Source organism: Lepidothrix coronata, unplaced genomic scaffold (assembly GCF_001604755.1).
Source record: "Lepidothrix coronata isolate B3197 unplaced genomic scaffold, Lepidothrix_coronata-1.0 Scaffold13, whole genome shotgun sequence".
In the NCBI taxonomy this organism is placed as follows: Eukaryota; Metazoa; Chordata; class Aves; order Passeriformes; family Pipridae; genus Lepidothrix; species Lepidothrix coronata.
The window spans coordinates 8,281,139-8,307,461 of record NW_016690193.1 but is presented as its reverse complement, the minus strand read 5'-3'; the positions used below and the strand labels follow the sequence as shown (position 1 = coordinate 8,307,461).

Genomic DNA, 26,323 nt, shown 5'->3' with positions numbered 1-26,323 from the left:
CATCTGTTTGTCAAGATTTTCTGCATAGATTCAAAATATTTTACAAAAAAAAATACAAAAGAAATCCTATAAAATTTATTTTCATGGAATTTTTTCCATAGATAGGGGTATTTCCTACCCACTCAAAGCCTCTGCAAAATCAGTACTGGAAAGCCCTCAAGAGATAAGGGAAACATCATTATTAATTGAACTTTAATCATAGAAATTTAAAAATACATGCAGCACGATAACATCATCATTAGGAATAAAAATCTGATGCAAAGTATGTGCTCTTTCACCTTTCTGAGCCCCTTCTCTTACCACATGGATATATTGGCTATTTTCTCCATTTGGTCAATCAATAGCCAAAGAGGTTTCCAGGTTTGTAACTGGGTCAACAAGCTGGAGAGGGACTGTGGCCATCCCCAGGAGGGTTATAAATATATTCTTTGCGGAAGCTGATGGAGAACTATCACTTGCCTTCCCAGCCTATCTAGCTAGCAGAGTCAGTGGATTCTCAAACGGAGGACTGAAAAGAAAATCTCTATCAAGCATTCTGAGCATCTCCATGGAGGTCACTGAAGGATTTAAAAGTGCTTCTAAGACAGCTAATTCATTCAGGCCTACCTTCTCCCATGCAAGCTACATGAGACCTAATGTAGTCTCTTTACCAAAGCACCAGTGTTGTTCAAGGTTCATAACTGACCAGAGAGCTGATGTCATACCCAAAACAGAACCCCGAGGGCAGCAAACAGATTGAGTCAGGTGGGATTTTGCCAACACATTAGGTTGAAGAGTTTATTTTCTGCCAACCAGGCAACAAGACTCCTAACTACTGATAGGCGCAAGGACTTTTCAGATTGCTAAAAGAACCTCTTTATTTCTAAACCTTTTTTAGAAAAATGACGACACAGAAGGCAAAGGTGCTCCTGCAAAGGATGGCTCTGACATTCCAACCAACGGAACGCTAGATGGACCATGCAAGAGTACACAGCAAGAGAGGTGTGGAATCATGAGTTAAATCCTGACAGCAGTGCTGACTGCCAGGCATCTGTTCTAGACACTAGATATCGCTGCTTTTCTTGATTTTTTTATTTCTTCTAAAAGAAAGAAAGAATGCATGAAGAGGAGAGCTGGGAGACAAAGGGCATTATGTAATTTTACTGTGGTGCCAACAACATTGACCATTACTGTTCCAATTCTCAAGAAATTTCTCCTTCCCCAAAGTGTTACTCAGAAATGCCCTAGTTTCTCAAGAACAGAATAAAGAAGTAATATATTTTCCAGTTTTGTGCACAATGGCCATACCCTATAGTTTGTTTCCCAGTTCCTGGCCTGCTCCAAGGTTTATGTGTTGCTTTTGAAAAAATTCAGCTTCACTGAATTGCAGGTGATGATCTGAATCTCTGGGACAAAGAATGGGTGGAAGCTGGCCTAGATTTAAACTGTGGCCTACTACACATGTAATCTCGAGTGCAACGGGCTGTGCACTCTTTACCTGCACATTCAAGATGGTGATTAGGTGCAATATCCAAGAAATCAATAGATATTTACAGAGTTACAATACATATTTAATACTTTTTAAATATTAAAAATATTTATTCAACCTTGCAGCAACTTTGCTGCTACTGGTCAAGTCCTCTAACTGCCCTATTCCATCTGATTATGTACACGGCATGTATTACATGCATGCACATCATCACACTCCCAAACCTCTCATTTTAACAAAGTATAGCAGTAACTTTCTTACACTTTAACAGCAACCACTCTCTGAAGATCAAAAAGGCTTAGATACTTCAGATATAAGTGAGATTCAGCAATGAATGCCCTTTGCTGACCATGAGTAAGACTTTCCTCTGAAAACACAAAGCCTCCCCTGTTGCACTGTTCTAGTCTCCTGAAGGACTATACTGTCTCTAGGTTAGTGTTTACATAAATAAGCTTAGAATATGGGAAAAAATAATTTCTTCATGTTTTAAAAAAGGAACGCCAAGCTTCACAAAGGAAGCAGAGTGCAGGGTGTGTTCCTGACATCCATGCATCAGAATTACTTAAGACTACAAGCTACAGCACTAAGCTAGTTCAGCTTCTACACACAGAAAAGACAGCAACATTCAGCAGGACAAGATGAACTTGAGCCTTGTGCATAATGGGGAGAACAGTTGCCTCCTACATGTGTTGTATGAAATCCTAAAAATCCCTAAAGCTGTTTCCAAAACTGGCAATTCAAGTAAGGAATTAGTTGAGTGCCAAGAGTGATTTGAGAGTATCTGAAAATAAAAATAATAATAAAAAAGACATTTAAACAATAGCCTAATAGTACAGCAATAGCAGTAAGCTGCTTTGAAAAGCTATTTTTGCAATGACACGAATCTGATTAGACTCAGGTGACTCTGTAATGACAGAACAAGCAGAACAGGCATGTGGCTAGGTAGTAATCCTTTACTATCTGCTCTTCTCATTTATAGTTCCTAATAGATACTCCATACAAAAAGTACATTAAAAAATCATTACGGATGTTGAAAAATTGTGCACTAAACAGCTAAGGAAATGCCAAAATTAAAGCTGTTTGTGCAAATTTAATTTGGCTTTCTTGTGCATAAGTGAAATCATTAATTAAATGCTAATAGGAGAAAAAAAGTGTTAAAAACAGCATGGTTTTTATGTACAAACTTGTTTCTCCCCAGAGTCTGATGCCTTAAAGAGCCATTCCTGAACACAAAAGAATGACCTCTTTGCCTTTGCTTNCCTATAAGGATCAACTAATTACAGATGACAACTACTACAAGTGTAACACACATTGTGGTCTCAGATTTAGCACCAAGATGCTATAGGGGGGAGCTATTTTCTCTGTGCCTCTGCTCTAAAGAAGAAACTAACTATTAAACAGGTAAGGGTGAGAAAAATCTCACAGTAAAGCGTATTAAGAGAGAGAAGCAAGTGTCAAATATTCCTGTACATCATGTGCTCTCTCCATCCCAAAAGCTTAAAGTCTGAAAGCAGAATTGCCATCTTGTATGAGGCTGGTGAGGAAATCCCGAGGTCAGACAAAAGGCAAGGATAGAACAGGAATGCAATGGAGAGTTCATTCTTAGTACCAGTTTGAGACAAGGACTGTTACCAGATGTTTCTGCCACCAGACGTTCAGCCTTCCTACTGAAAGAACCCAGGCACTTGGAAAAACACACAAAGCAACCCACAGTCACACGAGAGCACCACCCACATATTATCCCTGCATACTGGAGAACCAGTGAACATTGCTGCCATCCCACTATGCAGGCCTGTCTTTACAGAAGGTACAAGTTCCTGTGGGTGAATGATACGGACAAAGAACAGATACGACACAACTGGGGGCTCGATAATAAGCTCTATAGGGCTACAGCACCTATAGTGATTCATTAGAATGAAAAATCATCCTTTCCTAGGTCAGAACTCTTGGTCTCATGAGGTACTGTCAAAGGCAGCCTCTAGAAGATGACTGGGAATAAACACAGAAAACGGGCAAGAGTGGGTATTGGCAATAAAGTGGGAAAATAGGCAAGAGTGGGCACATTCCACAGAAATGAATGCTTGGCTTTAGTAGAAAAATGGGAAAGGAAGGGAAAAGGAGAAAGTGGGGGATGACAGCCCACAGCAACCCAAGGGTGCGAAGGCAGAGAAGTGCTACCTTAGCTCTGATAGGAGCAGATACCACACAGACAAGGTCTTCAGAGATAAATTCCTAACTCTGGTAAGGATACACAGTGGAATAATTTTCCTAAATCAACACAAATGGCTTTTCAACAACTTATGCCACTAACTTTGAGTGCATTACCATATGGATAGCAAAAGATCACTGGTACAATCCACAAACTAATTGCCTAATTTTGATTTCCAGACGGAGCTTCCCAGACTAAAGTTTCCAAGACAATTTTCACTTGAACTGAGCAATGTTTAGTTATTTTCCTTAGCAGCAGATATAGAAAGAACAGAACTGGTTGCACTGAATTGCACCAGTTTTTTTAAGTCAGCAAAAACTACCATGGAGGTTTTGTTCAAAAGTTGCAGCTTGTCAGTTGATTTCTACACTTAGAGGAAAAAAAAAACAAAAAACCCACAGGAGATTCATGCAGTATAGTCCAAAGCATATTGTTGTCTCAGTTTTTTATTAGCTGCAACATATTAGGATCATAGATCCTGCTTAAAACTAGAATTCCTGCCTACTAACATCTGTACAAATACATGAGAAAAACAAAGGCCTCGCTTGAGGAATTTGCAGTCTAACTTAAAATAAGATCCAAAAAGAGGAAATAATTCAGACTTTCCATAAGATTTTCCAATGGAAAAATGTGTCTTAAGCGTGTGAAGTTTAGTCAGAATCAAAGCATTTCACCAAAACAATGGAAAAACTGGTTTTCATAGCAATTTCCTATGGAAAAAGAAGCTAAAGTTTTATGTCCATGTTTTTACAGTTAATACTTAATATTTCATTAAGATAATTTTTGAACTGAATTGAAACAAATTTTAACTATTAAACTTCTCAATATTTTGTTTATTTTTTTTCAACTTTTGCAAACTTTGTTTTGTTAAGGGTGTTTTAATGGTCCCATTTCAAAGTCCATGAAAAGCCTCTCACAAAGGGAATTTTTTTTTTCAGCTATTTTCAAAAATGTCTTCACACCCAGTCCCTGGTACCTAGTACCTGTGGTACCACAGCAGAGGAAAGATGCTGCCCCTGTGAAGACTGGGAATAACAGCTCTAAGAATAAGCTGGTGATCTCTGGCTATGTGAGCGCTATTAGTCGTTGTTCTGTTTCTAATTTCTTCACATGAGCTTAATTATTTTCTTCTAATAGCCCCTCTACTGTAAGAGAAGCAGAGTTCGGCTACCACCTAGGCTGTCTAATGCTTTGAGAGATTCCTACTCACTTCAGGTAAAAATTTAAAATTCAGTCAGAGACTGTAATTGAATATTAAGAGGTAAGCAAACAATAAAACTGTTATGTGTGTTCAAAGTTATCCGGTATAAATCAACAAAGCCAAAGCACAGGCAAATCACTTCAATGCAAGCTGAGTTTCTAGCTCAGAATATCCAACTCAGTTTTCACTCCAAGTTTAGTAGTGACAGAAGACTCAAAGATTTAGATATCCCTATGCCTGTCTGCCTCAGTTTCTAAAGAAAATAGCACATAAAAATTCTTAGTATAAAAGAATGAAATGTCTCATTTGAATGAAAAGACTCATTTCAGGCTACTCTTCTAGACTTCTGCAAAATTAGTCTGGACATACCCATAGGAGCTCTACTGTTCCTCTTAGCTCAGAAGGCTCCACCAAAGTCTAGGGGGACAGCACCTGGGCAGAATCAGGCACTAACCAAGCCACAAAGTATGGAGACACAGGTATCTTTGTGCCTGGTTTTGTTCCCCTCAAAATCAAAGTCCAAACTCTTGTTTTCTACAACACTGCAAAACCAGGCCTTCCCCACTTCCTTCAGGCTTGGATGCCTCTGTTATTGAAGTTTAAATGAAACATCAGTAGCCCGCTCTCATCAGGGCTTTGTTTTTTACTCTTTTCTTAAAAAAACCCAAACTAAACCTTAAACTCTCACAATAACAGACAAATCACTTGCCCACTGTAGAACTATTAAATTTGCAATGACCTGAACCCTAAGTGAAGAAACACCGTAGAAAAAGGAATAAAAAGGAATATTTTAGTAGGCACCACAGTGAGCTTTATGGGATTTTATAGATGTACTGTGGTGAGTGATCAACCTTTGATTTAGCCTTAACCAGGCCAAAAGTCGTGGATAACATAACTCAAGCTCAAAATATCCCACGACCTGGATCCCCCATGCGGTGGGCTCACCTCCCGGGACACTGTACCATGCACCACCATTGGTTGTTCCGTCCACAAAGCTGCTGTCATCGTCATTTTTACGACATGGTGGTCTGTTCGGATCAGACATAGCGGGATTAAAAGAAGAATAACTGCGGGCCAGGCTCTGAAAAATAGCATCATCGGGGCAGGAGCTGTATTCATGAGCACTACCTAGGGAGGAAAAAAATGTCCAGGAACAAGGATTGTTAAAAGGGCAGTCATATGACTGGGCTCACAACCTAGATTACCAGCACTGCACACTGGAACTGTGCCTGGAAATCCTAGGTACACTGAACAAGACACAAGTGTCTCCCTAAAGAGTTTTATTGTCTGATATTAAAAGGATTTGCAATTAAACTGAGAGAGAATTGACTGAAATAAGAGAATCGCAAACAATTTAATCATTTCATGAAACTTCAGTCATTTGCTCATCCCCTGGTAGCAGGGAAAACAAACTAATATTGCTGTATACTATATGATAACATCTCTGCCAGAATGTGATCCTTTTTATAAGGGACTGAGAAAGTGGCAACAGTGATAGTTGTTTCTCTTAGCAAACTACGGCTTTCAGAAATTCATTTTTTACAGGTGCAAAAAACCTTAGCCTAGACACATCTTTCTCACTTCATTTAACAGGGTACAAACAGCCCCAGCTAATTAAGAGCTAAGTTGCCTTGATTAAAATATCTGAGGGACTATGATTCCCTCAGGTATTACGTCATTTTTGTCACATAAATCTACTGAAACAAACTATCATCTTCAAAACTAGAAAATATGGTCATAAACATGTGATTAATATGATAAAACAAGTCATTACAATGCAATGACATAATGTTTACAAAGTGGACCATAGCTAGCAGTGAAATAAGTATAGAATGAAACTTCTCTCCTGCTATTTCATGTTAACTTCCATTTACATACCACTCCGAGTCTCATCATAAGGATAGTTTGCAACAAGGTCTCCTCCATGAAGATTGGCAGAGAGCACAAAAGGAATATCCATTATCCAGTGAATTACACCTTTCGTTTCAGGAGCAAGCTACAACAAAATAGCATTACCAGAAGTTATAAAGTGATAATTCCATGTAGAGACATTCAATTTAATACAATGGGCTTAATTATTATCACATATATTATACAAGACAGATAAATGAACAGCAATTTTATTTTGGCTTCAGAGAAAACTAAACAAGTCCTTTATATTAGATTTATAATTATATTAAGTAGGTAAATATAAGTTTAAAAGTACTGTAAGTTAGCTCAGAATGAGACTACAAAAAAGCAACCTTTTACTACTTCTCATTATGGATGGGAAGCCTATTAAATTTTACACTAAGGAAAATAAACTAATTCAAAATAAATGTTGGTAGGATGCAGTCTATTCTCCATATGGAAAGTAAAATTACTTTATTAATAATTTGATTTTGAAGACAGAATACATCTATTAAGGCCACAGTCCTATGGGACTGCAGTCACAACACTACATTTTCTAGAATCTCCTCTGGGGAGTAAACACAACAAGATAAAAATCCCTCCAGATATATGGCTGTATATTGAAGGCTAACAAAAAGGCATGTGTTATATGTGAGAATAGTTATTGAGCCAGCATTGTAATTAACCACAATACACAAATGAATTTCTGGCAATGGTAAAAATGCAGAATATTTCCAAAAATAGCTTCAAATCAAGGGAGAAGGCTACACAAAAAAACCCCAAACAAATAAAACAAAAACCCAAACCAAAACAAAAAAAACCACCATGGTTTGAGTGAGGAATTGTCTAAGGATTAAGTGATACAGATCAAAAGGGTTTACTATGGCAAGTCACTTTGAGGAAAAATTCAAGAAGCATCAGATGGATAAATTTAACAAAATTAAGAAAATATTCAGAAGAATATGAATCATAAAGACCACACACACATATCTTAGAGGTTGCTGCATGATTGCTTGCATAAAAGGGAAGAGATGGGCATGTAAGTGGCCTGATATTCAGGCTGTACTTACCTTGGGATTCTGGTCCACAGCTTTTTTCATGTTTTTCAGAAGATGGTTGTTTGGGCCACCTTCTTTCTCATTAATGTAGACTATTCTATCAAGATCGGGAAAATTTCGGTTTAGATCTATCCCTTGGGCATTACTTCGACCAACAAACCAGTCTTTAAGTTCACCAGGCTGAATGAGGAAAGGGAACAGAAAGAGAAGGGAGATGAGTAGATTCATGAGATTACATATCAAGCTTTCTATGTGTATGTTTACCCCTCATGTGCTTGAGAATAAGAAGAGATCATGCCTCAAACTTCTGAGGCACCAAGACCTGAGTCACCCCTATTTCTTCCTACACCTCTCTGGGAACAAAACCAACCCCTGTTTCACTGAGGGTCTTGCAGGACAGGATTATTCTCATCAGGGCACACTTTGACTAAGGATGGATAAAATTACCATAAGTACAGATTTTTCAGTGCCAGCTGTGTCTTCCCAAGACTTGGCTTTTCCCCTTTGTTTCCTGCCTGTGACTGTGAATTACAGACCTCATTTTAGTGAGACTCAGAGCAGCTATAGATTTATCCACCAGCCATCAGGAATGTTCACACTTGTTTAAAAGTTCCTCTAAATGGCTTTAAGATAAAGAAGGACCCTAATCTTTACTTGAAACTTTTATTTTATTTTGCCTGTTAGCTTTGTTCACTGAAATGGTAGCACCAAATAAAGATGCAATGAGAATTTTTGCAAAATCTTTTCTTTAAGCTGATTCTCTAAAATAAGTTTGGGGTTTCATTAAGGAAGTGACTTCAGAACACATAGTTTTATGTAGCTTGCCTCTGTATTTTTTTCAGTACCCTTTAAAGCAGGCTTAGTCTGGTTACTGGTTTTGTTCTTGAGGCATATTGAATCTACTGTCATACACTGTGTACATGAACAAGATACTTCTCAATTAGAATAACAGCAGCACTAAAACAAATTGTATTATAAATCATATTTAACTTGTAAGGCAACATATAAAAGTAGGTGTACTTCGTCTACAGAGCAAAAGTTTCCAATAATATTACAGAATCTCTACAGAGAAAGAGATTTCAAAGCAGTAAAATGCTGCACCAATTTGAGGACAGCTTTTGCTTCACTGCCACGAGAGGGAGACATATGACCAAATATAGTTTAAAAGAGGGCTGTGTGTTTTTTTTAAAGACTTCATGAGAACCAGCTTAATAAAGATCTTAATAAAGTTTGGGTTATTTAATAATAAATTAATAATCACATGAAAATTTTCAACATTTTCACATTAATTAAAAAAATAAATTCACCCTGTAAACAAGAGAATTGTTATTTTGGTTTTGAACATAATACACATCAGAATCTGTACAACAGGGTCCCTGTTTGGCTGCCATTTGCTAGTCATGCATTAATGCATTATGTGTTTCTTGACTGAGTCATCACTCTAAATTTTTTTGACTAATACTTTAATTAAAGTGCCTCATGTTTAAACTTAGAATCAAAGTTATTCATATTAAAAAAGATGGCTTGAAAAGTTTGTTGGTTTGGGATCAAGTTCTGATGAATGTAAATAATTCTTTTAAGTGCATTTACATGAGAATATTCTTAAAGAAAACATCAGCTTTCCCTTTTCTAACACTTCTGAAACATCATGTATCACTAGAAGCTACTTGTTTAGGAAGCAGTTCAGTCAGTGAACTTAGATGAATATTCTTTCATCTAAGAATATGCAAGAAATATAAACATCATTATATTTTAAAATACAGTAAAGTCACAAGAGAAAAGGCTATTCATTGAAAAGTCAAGCATAAAATCCTCCCCATTAAATGTAACAAGCCTACTGTACTATTAGGAAATACTTCAGTTTTGTTGTTGCATTCAACAATCACCACTAAGAGTACATGTATCTGTAAAACTTCTAGTCCAAGTGTCATTATAATCCTGAGACTAATAGATATTGATATTCTTAAAGACATAGCCTTACAAACCTGGGATGCTGCCTTCTCAAAGCCATCTGGATTCAAAGATGGCATGATATGGATACGTGTGCTATGGATCAAGTTGATAATGGTATCATTTCCTTTCTGGTATTCATTACACAAGTACTGAGCCAAGAAGATGAGTAATTCCCTTCCAACAGCTTCATTCCCATGCATATTCCCAACATATTTAAATTCTGGTTCTCCTGCAAGAAAAAGCAAGAACATGTCTTAGAACAACATATAAAAATCACCCACAGAGTGGATGACACAGCATACCTGAGATGTGGGTATGACTATTACTACAACTAGGCACAGTATTCCCAGAAGCAAACCTCCTTCAAAAAAGTGGATTTAGGTTCTTTTTCTAAACTCTGGCTTAACAAATGCTAATTAATATTCAGCTGTTTGCCAAAGTCAGAGAAAGACCACCAGAGGACAACAGTGTGCCAAAATAAATGCTAAGCACCAAAGTTAACATTATTATTTTAATATGAACTACTGAGATCTAATTCAATTGATGCCTCAATACTACAAAAGTATGTCTTGATTAGACAGCTTTTAAATATATAAACTGACACTAACAAAGCTTCTAATCTTTAATGATCCCTCCAAGAATAGGTTAAGCTTACTGCAATACACAGGCATTAAACTGCAATTCTTTCACAAAAGCATTACCAGTGAACAGCTCTTGATCATAGTGATCCAAAAAATATTACTCAGCATATGTTTTGGATATTCAGTTCATATGTAATATGTATTCAATGAATATTCTCTATATAAAAAAGCCATCCAATATTCCCAATTGCTCATAAGTCTCATTCTCATGACCATGGACATAAAAATCACACAAGAAATGTCTTATAGAGCCGTGAAGTATTTATCTTTTAAAAGACTACATTTTGGGCCCTAATTCTGGAGAGGTTTTAGTATACATGTAAATAACTGAATAAAATTAAAAGGAGTGTCCTGGAACTAAAATGAGAAATATGATATTCTCTGGGCTGAAGCCCCTTTTTCCTTATCCTTATTTTAAAATCTAGTTATGTTGTAACTGCTTTAATCAAACATTCAGCTGATTATATGCTCTGAATAGCCTTCAGCCACACTTTGTGACAGTCTTTAGCACTATTAGAGGGGCAAATTCAAGCCAGGAAGAGTGTTACACAAACAAGACCTAAGTAATTGCTAATCAAGCATGCAGTCATATCTACTTATGACCCTTCAGTCTGTGCTTGTTAACCTTAATCCAGTGATTAGATGCTAGCAGACACAGTGCTATTAATACCGTGACTTCCTTTTCTTCCAGATAAATTGGGTTTGTACATATGGATTCATCCCTGAATTTTTTTGCTAGACAGGTTAAAAAGTTTTCTGGTTTCAGAGAAACAGTTTCATTTTATCTGATGGACACAAGGCAGTTACTGCGACTAAAACCCTCCATTTCCTCTTTTGGCATTGACATCCTATTTACTGTTTCTTCCTATCTGTTAATACCAGGGAATGCAAGAGGTTTAATCATCAAGAGTAATCAGACCACACAGTCAACTTGATCCCATGAAAACAGACGGATACTATATAATAAAATGTGCAGCACTGCACATCACATATACTTAGGATAGACATTCATATGTATATTGGCATGTTACTTACGGGGAAAATGTTTCGCAAGCTAACAGGCAACGCTGTTGCTGCCATAAATATGAACACTTGCATTTTCCACTTGTGCTCTAACATCCCTAGGGAAGCCTGAGGGAGAAAGAATTTCTTCTGATTCCCCAACCTATGCATTAATCACCCACTTTTCTCACCCACTTGAATTTTACAGGCCTGGCTCAAGTGAATAAAGAGAAACAGATGCTTCCCATACCATATTACTTGGCCTCCTCCTCAAAGAATCGTTAACAGTGTTAGAAGGGTTCATGAAAACAGTCACACAGGGTCTATGGTGAGCCAAGAGTACAGCCTCATGACAGCATATCTTCAGTGGTAATGACCCATCCCCAATGAGCAAGGAGGTCAGGAAGAAGTAACAAGTCACTGGAAATATGGAAAGTGTTTCCTATGAAAAATGATTGAAGACATCAACCCTATTTTCCTTAGGAAGACTAATAAGGGACAGTCAAATATACCAATCATTATGGCATAGAGGGCTTGGTCAGGAAAACAAGAGAGCAATTTTTAGTGAAAGAGAACACTGACCATTTTTAGAGCAATAAAGAAAAATTACATTACTCATAACACAAAGTGTGAAACCAGTACTCAAAGAATCCTCTTGGCAGTGAGGTGTCAACGAAACTCCAAGTTTCCAAACTCCAAGCACACTAAGAGTTGAAGAAACAATCTAAAAGCAAATGCAAAAGGAATGAAAATGGAAAGATAACAGAGCGCTGAATAACAGCTCTGCCTCAAAACATAACCTGTGTTTATATTTTAGCTCCCTTGGGCATTTTCTTATCCTTGTCTCTGAAGGAAAGAAACCCATTTCCTATCAATCCTCTGACCACAGAGAACAAGGCTGCCTGGACCACATTTGTGGGATCTCTTCTCTGCCAGCCCCCAGCCCTGCCCATTTTCTTAATTCTAGGCACAGCAACAAAAGAAACACTGGCTTTCTGCTCAATATGAGCAGGTATTAAATTTCATACTTTATCTAAGAATCTTAGGAAAACTTAGTCATTTCAACAGTGTAACTCACATCTAACAGAACAATGGGAAAAATAAGTCTCACTTCCACATTTTGCAGCTGCCGCATGGAAAACAAATTTTTACTGTTTATTTCAGCAAAAACAAATTAATGTCACAAACTAGCTGGGGGGGAATTAGCAGTCCACTCACTACTTTTTCGTACCCATTATGAGCAAAGAAAATCAGGGAATCCATTCTGGAAAAGGAGACAATGGCGACAAAGTCATTAGTTGTCACCACAGTGCCCCAAAAAAGCCGAGGGAGCTTCCACAGGCTACTATCTGCTGATACATCTTTGCAGTTAATGAAGCCCTTAATTTGCATTTACATTGCTGTCTGCCTTGTTAGAGTAAAAACTGCCACTCAGGGTGTACCTTCTGGGGACCTTCTTTTTATAATTTTTTTTTCGAGTCACTCCTACCTAAACTCTTTCCTAATCCTCTCTTTCTCTAAGGCAATGAAGTCCGAACCGAAGGGCAGACTGCTGAGGCCAACAGTAAAATGCCCATCACTCTGTTGGCTGAGTTAAGCAAGTTCAGCTGCCTGAGTTTTAGTGAATGACTCTGGAATGCAGCCAGCATCCCAGACCCACTACTGCACCCAAAGAAACCATCACCACCTCCTCCTCCTCCTCCACTATTGCACAGGCTAACACAGATACCTCAAACGCCAAGGATGGCGTCCATCAGGTCATTCAGCCTTAACACTTTATGGCTTCCCTGGCCTATTCATAGAATATATCCTGCCATGCCATTTCTACAAGTTTCAGCCTTCTCTGGAAAACAGCCCAGCCCATGGAGAAAACAGCCTCTGGGTCACCTGTTGCCAGCATGCTACTTAGCTAGAGGAAGAGCTGTTCTTCCCATTAATCCTTCATGAGCCATTTAATGCAGGTCTCAATCACCCTTCATAAGGTTCTGTAGCTGCAATTGCCTCATAGAATTGTTTTTTTTTTTTTTTTTAATAAAAGACTCTGTAAAAGTCAATTTGATGAAGAATTTTTAAACAGTTGTTTCAAACAAGTAGAAAAACTTCTGTTCCACTGCAGAACTGGACGTAGCTTTAAGGAAGAAGCTCAAAGAAATATAACTGGCTTTTCTCATCTATTTGACCCTCACAAAATTGTTTAGATGGATTCCCACGGTGGTGCAAGATATAATAAACACAAAGGAGCTTTTACATTGAGTGAATATTTAAAATTCTTCTTTAATTAATTTTATTAATTTTCTGATAGTATATCTTGACAAACAATAATCTCTCATTCGCAATAGCAAAAGTAAGTCTTGCAAACAACGTATGACATTATATATACTTACACCTAATTTCAGCTCAGATACAGAGGTTTGCAATAATGAATGAATCACTGGATACTAACATAAGAAATGAAATGTAGCAATCAAGTTTATAAATATCTTAGCATCTCCGGTGAAACCTAAGCCATCACATCATTATGGCTTTTAGAAAGCTTTTACATCCCTCTTAAATTGACTGTGTGGTACATTACAACCTGATAAACGATTGAGGAAAAAAGTGTTTTAAAATGTCATGCTTTTCTGGTGCCTGACAAACATGGTGAATGTCATCATTCGCTTCTGCAGTTACTGTCAGCAAAGGTCTTCTACAGTTTCCTAGGAACAGCATGTACATCATTAATGCCAGACAGGTCATCCAATTAACTGTGACTAACGACTGCCATTTTCAGGTCAGGTTGTATTTGTACAGTAAAGAGTAATTTTCTAAAATGTAGGGACGAAAACTTTAGCACATACTAATTATATATATCATGAGTTAAGGCAATGTCATGCCACTAGTCATGGTCTAACGTCAATCAGTTAGCGTTACTGCACAATATTTCACTCATGGAAGTGCAAACCATGTGGGGCAAAACCAATTAACTACTGTGAAGTTTAAGTGCTTAATAAACTGTTTTGCAAACCAGCCTCGAATACCCTTAAAAATTAAGTCCTTCTGCTTTCTTGTATTTCTTATGGAAAAGCCTGCAACATTCCTGAAATAACAGACTTCGTGTTTCTGATTATTTACAGTTGCTTGTCATTTTTAATATAGCAACCAGTAAAGTTCTCTTGTAGATAAATGGCATATAAAATCTCAGAACCCTCGCTGGCAAGAAGTTCATTCATTAAATGTTATTGAAGACTTTCTTATGCTCCACATTTTTATTCGTATTTTAAAGAAAAAGAAATTCTCTGGAGTTCAACTACATGGAAAACCAAAGATTATAAAATGGGTTTCTACTCTGAATACGAAAAAAGAGAGGAAAAGAAGAAAATACATGGGGATGTGAGATAGGAAAGTGAACTAATTAGAAAATTTAGATTTTAGACACTCTGTAAACCAAATGTCTTGAATCTGCCTCAAAATCTTCACAATTTGTACGAAAATGGCATTGAAAGAGGGAGCTGCAATGCAGTATTAGTTTCTAAATCACTGTAGAGGCCTGCTATGATTTTAGGACAACTTCTACTAAGACAGTAGCATTGGTCTAACCTTGTTGAAAGGCAAACTACTGGAAGTTTCACATGTGGCTTACATGAAAGCAGAAACCGGTCAACACTGAAGGCCTTTGAAAAACCTAATATTTCACTTCCTTGCCATTAACTGCTAGAAAACACAGAGAAGAAAACAAGACAAAAGAAAATTAGGGATATTTTGGCAACTTCTTGTTTAAAAAAAAAAAGGCATAATTTTTAACAGCTATGATTCAAGAGCAGTTTCAAGCTCTTTCTGGAAATTTTCACTACTGCTTAAAATCAAAGTTAACAACAAATTCTGTACAATGCATTAAACTTGGAGTGAAAGCTCACAAACAGCAGCTGTTTCTGCTGGCCAACTTAAGATGCAATCTCCATTCTACTGAGTACAAAGTCTGTCAGTTGGGCTTCAAACTAGGATCTTATGTGACTTTGCGCTGGAAATTAAATTCTCCAGATAGATTACCTCATGCCCAAGACAGCTATTTCCACCAGAAAGGTTCTGCATGACTCAGTGTTTTCTCCAGGTTTCCAACAGCCCACTCTCACCCCAGCAGCTACAGGACTTGGCACAGCCTCCCACAAGAAGGGGGTAAAGCATCTGCACGGTTCCTGCAGTTCCCACCTACAGCTCTTTGCTGGCACATCCCTGTGATCTTTCCACAACATACTGCGCTTACACTGAAGTGTTGCACAGTGTAACACTGCATCCAGCATTTTGGGAAAAGCCCACCTGCCTTACCACAGAGTACAACAATTTTTGCCTACTAGACTGGTGTTACTGTGCACAAACTGATGGTTTTATCCAATACAGGTGGTGATGATTCTTTAAATCATAACAAATCTCTTGTAAAGCAAAAGAAGTTTACATATTTAATCAAAACCTTTTAACTTAATAAGAAACATGGAAATGTGATATGCATAAAACCCTCATCTTATGTAAATGTGTTAAAAAGCCCTCTCAAGTTCAAAGCACATTTTAAAAATCATCAGAATTTTAGAAGCAACAAATAACCATCTGTATATACAAATGGGTTAACTAAATTAGTTTTACAATAAATTGCATTTTTCATGCCCTCAGAAAACTGAATAGGACTTTGCATTTACAGAATTTGTTACAGTGTTACAGCAGCAAGTATTGTTAGCTCTGTTAGCTCAGCATTGAAGATGAGGTTCCTAAGAAAACAAATGTGAAATTGCTTTTCACCCTTACCAATCTGTGAACCACCCTTACCAGTCTGTGACACAGTAGGAGACAGGGGTTTTTTACCTACCAGTTTTTGGTCTCACTGCTTGGAAAAAATACGGACCAAAATGTACCCTGAGATTCTTCGTAAATGACACTGGCAGTACAGAGATGTCACGAGTAACTCTATGTCTGCCCTGATGCTGGCTGTGGGATGTAAGAGATTCAATTCATGTCTTCCACTGTACTCAGTAAGAGAGGAGAATTTTCCATTTATAACAGTGTATGACCAAGTGAATTTTCATTTCAAAAGCACTCACTGTATCCTTCAAGTTTTGGTTGGCAAATAGAGCAAAGATTTTTTTTTTTTTCAATCCATCAATTTATCAGCAGAATAGACCTGATTAAGAGAAAGTTGATACATAATTTAGACATGTATTTATGATGGTTCCTCATCAAGTTCGCTTAACAAGTTTTCTCTCTTCAGCAAACTCTAGAATCAGCTTTTTCACTTCAACTACGAAAGTACTTGCCAGCCATCAGAACACTTCAAAAGGACTGAGCTCAACTAGCTCACTCCTTTCGCATGTAACAAATATACAGAAAATTTCAAAGCTAACTAGTTCAAATGCCTGCTGCCATCAGGAGACACATCCTCATTTCAAAAAGAAAAGAAACAGAAATCAAGGGGAAAAAAAAATACAGCTAAATTCCAGACTCTGAAATCAAAGAACTGGGTAGAAATGCTGGATGAATATGGTGAAGAAACAACAGCAAGGCTCTCCCTTATTACTGGAAACAAAGAAAAAGTCAATGAAAACATGTAAATAATTCTTTTCCAGTAAGTTATACAGGCCTGATTAAACACTGCTTGTAGACTTAGATTAGATATCAGGAAGAAATTCTTTACTGTGCAGGTGGTGAGGCACTGGAACAAATTGGCCAGAGAAGGGGGGGATGCCCCATCCCTAGAAGTGTTCAAAGCCAGGTTGGATGGGGCTTTCAGCAACCTGATCCAGAGTGTCCACATGTCCTTGCCCACATGGGGGGGGGGTGGAACTACATGACCTTTAAGTCCCTTCAAACTCAAACCATTCTATGATTCCCTCTGCCAAATGGGTGGCCAAAAACACAGAAGCACAGACATGAGCTTGTGTGGTGGCAATTTCCAGGTTGGAAATGATGGGCAGCAGTGCCCACAGCAGAAAGCAAATCTGAAAAGGGCTGAGAAAGTAAAGTCAGGCCAGGGCTCCTGACTCCTCCTCTGTAGTGTCAAGCCCCAGAACTCGCTGCAGGGCCATGTTTCAGCAGGAAAGCAAGCTTGGGTAGCGTTTGGGGCTCACTGCCTTGGGCACTGGGCTGTACCGGCATGTGCAAGGGAAGCACACTCAAGGAATTCTCCTTCACCCAGCAAAACCCTTTGTATTGTTCTCTCCACAGAGGAGAGCTATTTCTGACTGAAAAGTATTACAATTTGTGTCACAAGGACATTCTGGGTCCTTGGGAAATATACTTTTTGTGCTTAAGGATCTAGGAATAACTAGTGGTAAACCTTCACACTTCCTCCTTTGATTTCCAAGAGCCTTTCTGAGGCATTGCAGTGGCACTTGTTACTCCACCAAGGCTACTCGTACTGGATGTTCCTTCTTTATTGGTAACTGGAAAATTCTTTTATTCCACTACTATTTTGTCACAATCTGACACTGTGTGAAAAAACGTGTGGGCTGCAGATCTGTGATTCACACAGATGATGCTGAAGTGCACTGGTCATTGCTAACAGATGGAAAGGGTTAAAATCTCCCCATAAACGAACATCTGTATCAAGTTCATAGTGTAGACAGCAGGTTACAGAATAAGAGTTTGTTTTGCACTGGCATATTTATATAGCTCTCCCTGCTTGATGAGCCCTAATATTTATTGAGCTTAGCTTCTGTGATTATTGGTCATAGAGTTTACAGAAAGTGTTATAAAGTGGTCTTTTAAAAAAATGACAGTAAGAAAGACAAAGGCAAACTGCAAAAGCAATTATGCAGTTAATTTACTCCTTTGTGGAAAAAAAAATATGAAATATTGTGATAACTAACAGAGGACACCATTTACGTCAGAACACAACCAACATGATTTACGTCAATATTCTCAGAAACCAACAAATACTCAAGTGGATTCTTTTTTTCTTAAAAATTATTTTACTATCACCCTTTTGGTACAAATTATTTTTAACAGCAGAGTTCCATCATTTTAGATGACAGGTGATGGTTGTTGATTGTTTGTTTGTTTTCCCAGAAAAAATACAGCTGCATTGTATGCTTAAAAACATGGCAAACTCTGTGAAACTCTGATTAAAAAGTGTCTTACTGAAATCTGTTCTTCTGCTGCACTTCATCTCCAGCCTGATTTTAGCAGCTAATGCTCTCTCAAGTCTCTCAAGTGCATTTAAGGTATTAATGCTATGTGATAACCAGCAGTAAATCTCAACTGTACTTATTCTTGAGATTGCAATGGTTAAATCAGGTCAGTATGAAATAGAAGAAAATAAAGGTTAAATGGGTAGACAGTGATCAAGATCGGTAGACCAACACTACATATCCAAATTGCAACACTGGCTTCAGAATTTTTCAATGGTATATAAAATTCTAAATAAAAATTGGTGTTGTACCTTAATGACTTATTTGTAGTCGGTTTAGGTAGAAATGCAGACCTGGATGCTTGGAGGAGGTCTATCTCTTCACAGTCACATATATTTGAAATAGAGATACCCTTTAGAAAATGCTCCCCATACCACCTTACAGATTAAAAAGAAAGAAAAGAGGTGATTATTATTCCTAGCAACACAGTATAGGGAGAGGAAGCTAAACTGGTGCAGAGGCTAATAAAATCAAGCTTCATGCGTAAGAGGAAGAAGTGAATCATAACAGCTTGCTGACTCAAGAATAATGATGGAGATAACTGAACCAGACAAATTCTTTGTCTCAATAGCAGATGGGAGTGTATCCATAAGGCTTTCAAAAGATGTTTTGCCTTTAAATGAGGAAACTCCAGACAAAAATCCCATATGGACACTGACCCTGACACTGCAAACCACAGCACAGCTGTATTAGCTGCAAGACACAGAACACCCTTCATAAGATAGAAATAAATGGTTAACAAAAAAATCTGTAATGGCTTTTAGGTCTGCCCAAAAACATACATCCTAGTGTCCTAAAAACAGACAGATTTTTTTTCTTATATAGGGAACAAATGTAATGGTTGGTATCTTCTCAGCTTTTCTCAGAGCTTCCACTGGGTTTTTCCTCCAAAGAGTAGTAAGACAGTTCTGCATTTAGAGAAAGGATATGGTACATATGGTCTCAGTCAAGAACAACAGAAAGTGCAATCCTGACCTTGAACAGCACCTGTAAGGGCAGAAAGTCAAATGGAAGCTGAGCAATTTCATATTTTTAATGAGCTCTACGTATGACAATAGACCTATGTGCAATTTGGTATAAAATGAACCTACCTAGAGTTTATTCTAAGTGCAAGCAGAAAGGCTAGTTCAAAGTAACAAGGCACATTCCTCACAAAGGGCAAATAATAGCCATGTTATATCACTACATCCATTATGCCTCCAATATGTCAAGCACATTAAAGGGCCATACCAGCAGGGTCAGAAATCAAGGATTAATTCCTAGCACTATCTAATTACTGTTTCCTCTGAGCAATACAAAAAACTACAGCAAATACATCTTTCGTTGTCCCTTTCATCTCACTTGAAACTTTCTTTCTCTTTTATGGCACTAGCAGTACATCAGACAAGCTCTTTTCTGACAATTTGGGAGAAAACATCATATGAGTGAAAACGTACATCTTATCCAAGGACAAATACCTGCACTAATAAAAGACCAAGGGACTTTTTTTACTGCTATCAGAAGTATCTGGCATCAGTCTGAGCATTTGCACCATGATTCCTGTGTAGTCATTTATATTTTTTAGTAAGTGTAATAAAACACTAGGAGCTGAAATATGTTGCCACGCTTCTGTAATTCAGACCAATATTAAAGCACTGAAACCAAGAGGAAAACCACACCCTACCTTCCAGATTTATTGCATTTTATTTCAATTTTATGCAGGTATAGAGGGCTGGCAAGGTATAATGAAGAGGTATAATAAAGTCTGGCACTTTTTTAAAAGCTGGATTTATGCATTTTGTACCTTTATTTATTCAAAATATTCTGAGGTTCATGAAATTACTTTTCTCATACATACTATCATTCTTCATGGCCAGAGACCTCGTGAAGTAGCTAACTAGCCAGCCTGCAGAAGAGAGCATAACACAGCCAAAAGGCACCTCCTGAGAAAACCTACAGCAATATTCTCACTTGGAGCTTCAAGGTATTTGGGATATTTTGCGAAGAAAAACTTCTCTAATGAAGAAAAAATGGAACATAGGAAATAATAATGCCAATTGAATAGGAAGATGATGTGGTTGGTGCCTGATCCACTGTGCATCTGTCGAGCTCTTAATTCAAGAATAGTAATTCAACAAAGAAGAGGAATAGTACTGAGTAATGTGGATGCAAAATCTTTTCTAACTGTATACAAGTATTTCTTTACCATTGTGTATGTACGTGGACAGGTACATCTTACAGAAAAGCACGAGCGTCCCTCATTGAGAGACTCAGGCACAGAGGAGGTCATCCTCAGGTCATGAAAATTATTTTCATTTGTTTCTTTTTGCTAACATCTTCTTAGATCTAAAGCATACTTCTAATTTTAACTAAAGAAATTGCATTTGCAGATACTCAAAATCATAAGAAAAGACAGATTTGGCACAGTTCACAAACAAAATCAAAACCACATGACTTCAAGGGAGAGAGAGAAACTGAACTTTTTGGAAGGTGACCCAGTATTCCCCATCTTTATTAACCCTGTTACACCTTACAATTCAGTAGTTCATTCTTATTTAATCGAATAATCTGAAAGAAAAAGCTTTTTATGAAATGATTATATATTTGCATTAAAAGACAAACTTACAGCTGCTTAGATTGTTTCATAAAATATTAGCTAACCACTCTTTGCCACATTTTCTACTTTTTTTTTAATATGTACTTAACTTTTTCTTTCATCCTAGTTTTAACTTTTATGATCACAGTGTCACAACTGCCAAAAACATCTTTCAGTGTATTTTTCCCAGCAGTCTGTTGAACCATACAGAAAAAAGAAATAGTTACAAAGCATAACTAATCTAGAAGATTTTAGGAACATGGAAATGGGAAAGCAAAGGGACTGAAGATTACCACACTATCCATTAAAAACCGCACCTAATAAAAGGCAACAAATTTGGCAAAGAGCAGTCAGCCCATGTAACTCACGAAGCCATGCTACTAACCCAGCAGGAAGGAACTATACTTTTCTCCCCAAACAACTCATTGATATTTGAGCTGCTCTTCTAACCATAAAGACTTTTGTATGTATACAATAAAGACATTTTCCCTTTTAACTTCACTAGTAGCAAAAACTACCACTGAAATTGCATTTAGAGCTCAGTTTTTCTTCTTTTCCCTTTATGTAGGAGTTGAACCATTAAACATGTACTTACCTTCAGCATATTAGTGTCAGAGGGGTTAGTCTGAAGTATCAAGTCAAGCACATGTTCATGAATTTGCCAGAATGAGGCATTACAGACTCAAGCAAAAGCAACTTTCAGAAGAGACTTTCCACTGACTTGTGTAAATTCTCCATCAAGTCTTTATTTCTGAGAAGTTTCTTTCTGGATGTAATTTTTCTATATTTGGGTTCTATCCACATTTAACAAACTTTTTTTTAAGCAAGTCTTTTCACATACTTATAATTTATCTGAGGATAAAAAAATACAGGCCCTAATAAGACAATTTTTTCCAAAGATATTTTCTTTGTACTTGTGTTAACCCAGAAAAAATAATTTTTTCATACTAAAATTCTCCAGGTGGCTCATTTTCCCTGAGGCCTACTCTTCAAACCAGATATGAACCAACAGATGCAAAAAGGCTTGACAACTCCATCTTGTAGCGTGAAATTTCGAATCCTGACACTATTTGAAAAGCTACTAGAAAAAGTGCACATAAAGTATCAGTGTTGGGCACATGGTTGTAGTGGGGTGTTGGTGATTAACTGTCTGCTGGGCAGACTTCACCTGGTAACCAACCATAGGCTGGACACCGAGGTTAGTACAACACTAAGCCTCTTATCTCTTATTTTGCTTAAAAAGGAAGACAGACAGTAAAATTGCATCTATATTATACTATCCTATGGTAAGACAACTATTTCAAACTCTTTAATGTTAGAGTTACACTTTTTTTACAGAGGGAAATTAAAACAGTCCTTAGCAATGAGGCTATGCTGGGAACAAATGCATTCTAGGATTTCAGAGTAAGCTTTATGTAGCCCGCTGGACATGGTAGTCTAGTATTTAATCCCATGAAAGCGACAAACGCAAATCCAATGTATGCTCATAAAACATTTCACATTGGGAACAATGCTGTTAGCACATCTTGCACTATTCAGAAGGCCCCATCAGATCTAAATAATCAACAAAGGAAGCAGGATAGAAGGGCAAATCTAAATGTTTTGTGGCAAGAAGAAAAAAAAAATCCAAGAGATAAATTCAGGAACTGTAAGAGTTTCCTGACTAGGAACAGCTCCCAGACTTCCATCAAGATGTTGTTCTGTCATGGCTGCATAATTTATAAACTATCAAACTAAAATATAACACTGTGTAACGTAGGAAACCAGACATTATCAGGCTTTCTGAGCTATGTATTATACACGCCTGCTATGAGCATTTCATGCTTTGGCTTACAGCTCTTTCAACCAGGCAAAAATAGTCTGAGCATGACATTTTTTCACAGAAAAAGAAAGGTTCCTATTTTAAATTGTTTGTCAATGGTGAGTTGCTTGAGTGTTATACAGAAATATGAAAAATCTATACAGTTTACTGTACTGATCACTAAACAATGGGCATTAAAAAAAAAAAAAAAAAAAGAAAAAACCACCAAAAAAAAGCCTTGCCAAAAACCCAACACATCAGTCAGAGCTGACAGACCCTCCTTCCCAACAAGTACACAAACGATTATAAGGGATAGTCAGAGTGCAGAAAGCAATTCTGGGATCCTACCCATGATTTACTCTAAGCTGCCACTCCATAAGTGCAAGACTTCCCATATAATGGGACTATCATGAAGCCTGTAACAGCCTCCATGATAGGACAGACACCAGTCTGCCACCACAGAACAAAGACTGTACCTGCTCTCAGAGCATTTGCTATCTAAGCAAAAGAAGAAAAGAGAATAGAAGCATATGGCAAGCACAGGGCAGGCAATGATCTTAACAAAGATCTCCTTAACCCCTTTTTCTCCCTTATCTTTAAGAACTGCTGTGACAAAAGTAAATATTTAAGGAGAGATCTGAGGAAGGATATCAATCATTGCCTCTGACACTGTTGTGGGGAAGTTGTTTGCTATCAAAGATGTCACAAGAGCAAGTGCAAGAAAGGTGGTTTGAAAATTTGCTCACTGGACAACAGAAGTGATCATTATTGGCTCAGAAGTACAAATTAGTATTTTAACTAACCTTACTCTGAGGTTTTAACATTTACTAATATTTTGTCTGTTAATGTTTCAACAGCAACAATATTGAGTACCAATCCTAAATGATGCTACAAGCCTTTGGAATCAAAGAAACGTCCAAACTAGGCAGAATAAGCAACATTCACTTCAAGTAGACAACAGAATATGACTACATTTTTTCTTCAGGAACAGTTCAAAATGAAGAACCAGACAGAATAATGTAAGAAAAGCAAGACTGAACAAAATGAAAATCAGTTCACTGCAGGGTTATTATAAAAGCAAGTGAATACCGGCAGAGAAAAAAAAATACGTAACACTACTTATTACATTGTATTTTTTCCTGAGCATATTGCTACTATGGTTCCAATAAAAAAAAAATAAATTTAAGAGTATTATAACATTCTTGAAAGTCTTGTCAGCTGTACTGCAGAGTGCTTTCTTCATGGATTTTTCACTACCGAAATATCCTAACAGATGTGATTTCAGTATCGCATTAATGTGCATGAGAGAAAGCAGGATGATGTGTGATGTTCAGCTGCTATTTACTTATCACTGGGCTTTACAGATACATGTTTCTATTTAAAAGAAGGAAGGAAATGTGCTATCTTATGCTTTTATTTTAGGATTGCTGAATTGGGATTACACTCACACAAATCCACCTACAAAGGAAAACACAAGTTTTATGAAAACAATGTCACACCTAGTGAATATAATACTTTTCAGGTAAATTATACAAAACTAGGGAAGAGACTGCAATTTCATTATGCCCTCCATGTGTAGGTTCATTTAAATCCCATGAACAGTCTAAATCTCAACATAAAAGAGTGAAAGACAGCTATTTTTTTAATCGGTTAAGTGAAAAAGCCAAGGAAGCTGCCAAGGTCTACATGGAAATTTTGTATTCTCCTCCTGCCAGATTTTGCTCTAAAGCATCCTTCTATGTTTATCTGTTTATTTTTAAATAACTAACTCCTGACAGCCTTTGTCCCTCATCTGATGAACCTTCCAGTAAATTTTTCTTTATCACTTTGACCTCTATAACAATTGCTTGCACTGAGCTACTCGATACTCATATGTCAGTTGATGTAGGTTTCTCATTGCCATCTTCTTTTGCTTCTTCTTTTATTTATAATCTGCAAAACATCTTCCAGTTCCACAGAAGCACCCTGTCTTGGGGATAAAAAGGGAGACACAAGAGCATGAAAGAGATGTCTGCACTGCCTTTTGCAGCTCAGCTCCAGAACTGAACCAAGGTTTCAGGATGCGGCTGGCTGAGCCAGGAATGGCCACGCTGCTTAAAGGGGCACACTCAAAGTGTGACACTATAGAGTGCCTGAATTAGCTGTCATGCCCCAGAGGAACCTAAGAAAGGCAACAATCACAAACAGGTGAAATTCTGCAGCTTGACAACATAGTACCATCAGCAGAAAAAAGCAGATTTGTTCTTCACAGTCATTCACTGTAGCTTATATGGATTGAAATACTCTCCTCCCACAGAGTCTGTAGGCCTTTTCCCTCAACTCTGTTTCTCTTACAAAGTGGAAATCCTATCTAGAACTAGACAAAGTCTCTTTTTCCCCACAAGTGAATGAGTTAGGAGACTGCAAGCATCCTGGAGACCCAGCATTCAAGCAACTGTCAAAGGCAATGGTCCACACCAAAACAATTTCATTTTTAAACTGAATCTGGCTGTTAAATTTATCAACAAGAGAGTAAATGCCGATATTCAAATGTATTGTGACAGTTCGTATTCACACCTTTGCTAATACGAAAATCAGAATGTTATGGTTCCTCTTTGAGCCTGCAAACTCAAAAAGCACTTCTAGCTTTTGTGAAGGGCTGGAAACATTAATTCATTAAAAAAATAACATTCTACAGAATATAAAATGTTTTAGCCGATCTGAGATTTGACAAAACAGTGTCAAACCTCATTACTCCAAATCCTGTGCCAAATTGCCTACAAACTGAAGACAGATTATTGTCTGAAGTAATCACACTACAATTCAATACCACACTTAAACACGTTTCTGATAGTGAGCAGAAAAGTAGCCTGAAATAAGTTTAAAGAGCTGCCATAAAGATCACCATACTGGTTCACAACAGTGATTTATTTATTTGTGTATTTATTCTAACTTCAATACCCACTTTTTAATAACAGGAGGGCCCAGATGTCTGAAAGTGCAAAACCTCAACACTTCAAATGTATAAGCACATATGAAAGAAGTATGTGTTAAGACCTAGATAAGTAACATTTTCCATTTTTTTTCCATTTCTTTTTTCCATTACACGTGGTGCTAGCTGTACTATTTCATACAGGAAGACAATTTTGCTCTTAAAAAGTTTTCTGTGCTGGACTTTTTTTATGATTTAGTTTGGTGGGTTTACTCTTGCAGTTCTGTGGTATGGGATTCCTCTATCACTCCTAGATTTGACTGCAACTAGTTATAAAGGAATAACAGACAAAAAGATATGGACAGACAAATGTGGGTGGCAGCAAACCACAGAAGCAGCCACTACTGTTCTAATGAGCACCACGTAACACAGATGTGCATTCCACAAATAATTCACTCTGAAG

General features: G+C 37.4%; 1 protein-coding gene across 1 annotated transcript in view; it reads right to left on the bottom strand.

Annotated features, from left to right (window-relative positions):
• Positions 1-26,323, bottom strand: part of CPE (carboxypeptidase E) — a 57,076-nt gene that overhangs the window by 9,406 nt on the left and 21,347 nt on the right. The window contains exons 2-5 of the mRNA XM_017805950.1: positions 9,812-10,008; positions 7,839-8,006; positions 6,757-6,874; positions 5,824-6,006 (exon numbers count right to left, since the gene is read on the bottom strand). Of these exons, the coding sequence (XP_017661439.1) occupies positions 5,824-6,006; positions 6,757-6,874; positions 7,839-8,006; positions 9,812-10,008 (666 nt within the window). The remainder of the gene's footprint in view (positions 1-5,823; positions 6,007-6,756; positions 6,875-7,838; positions 8,007-9,811; positions 10,009-26,323) is intronic.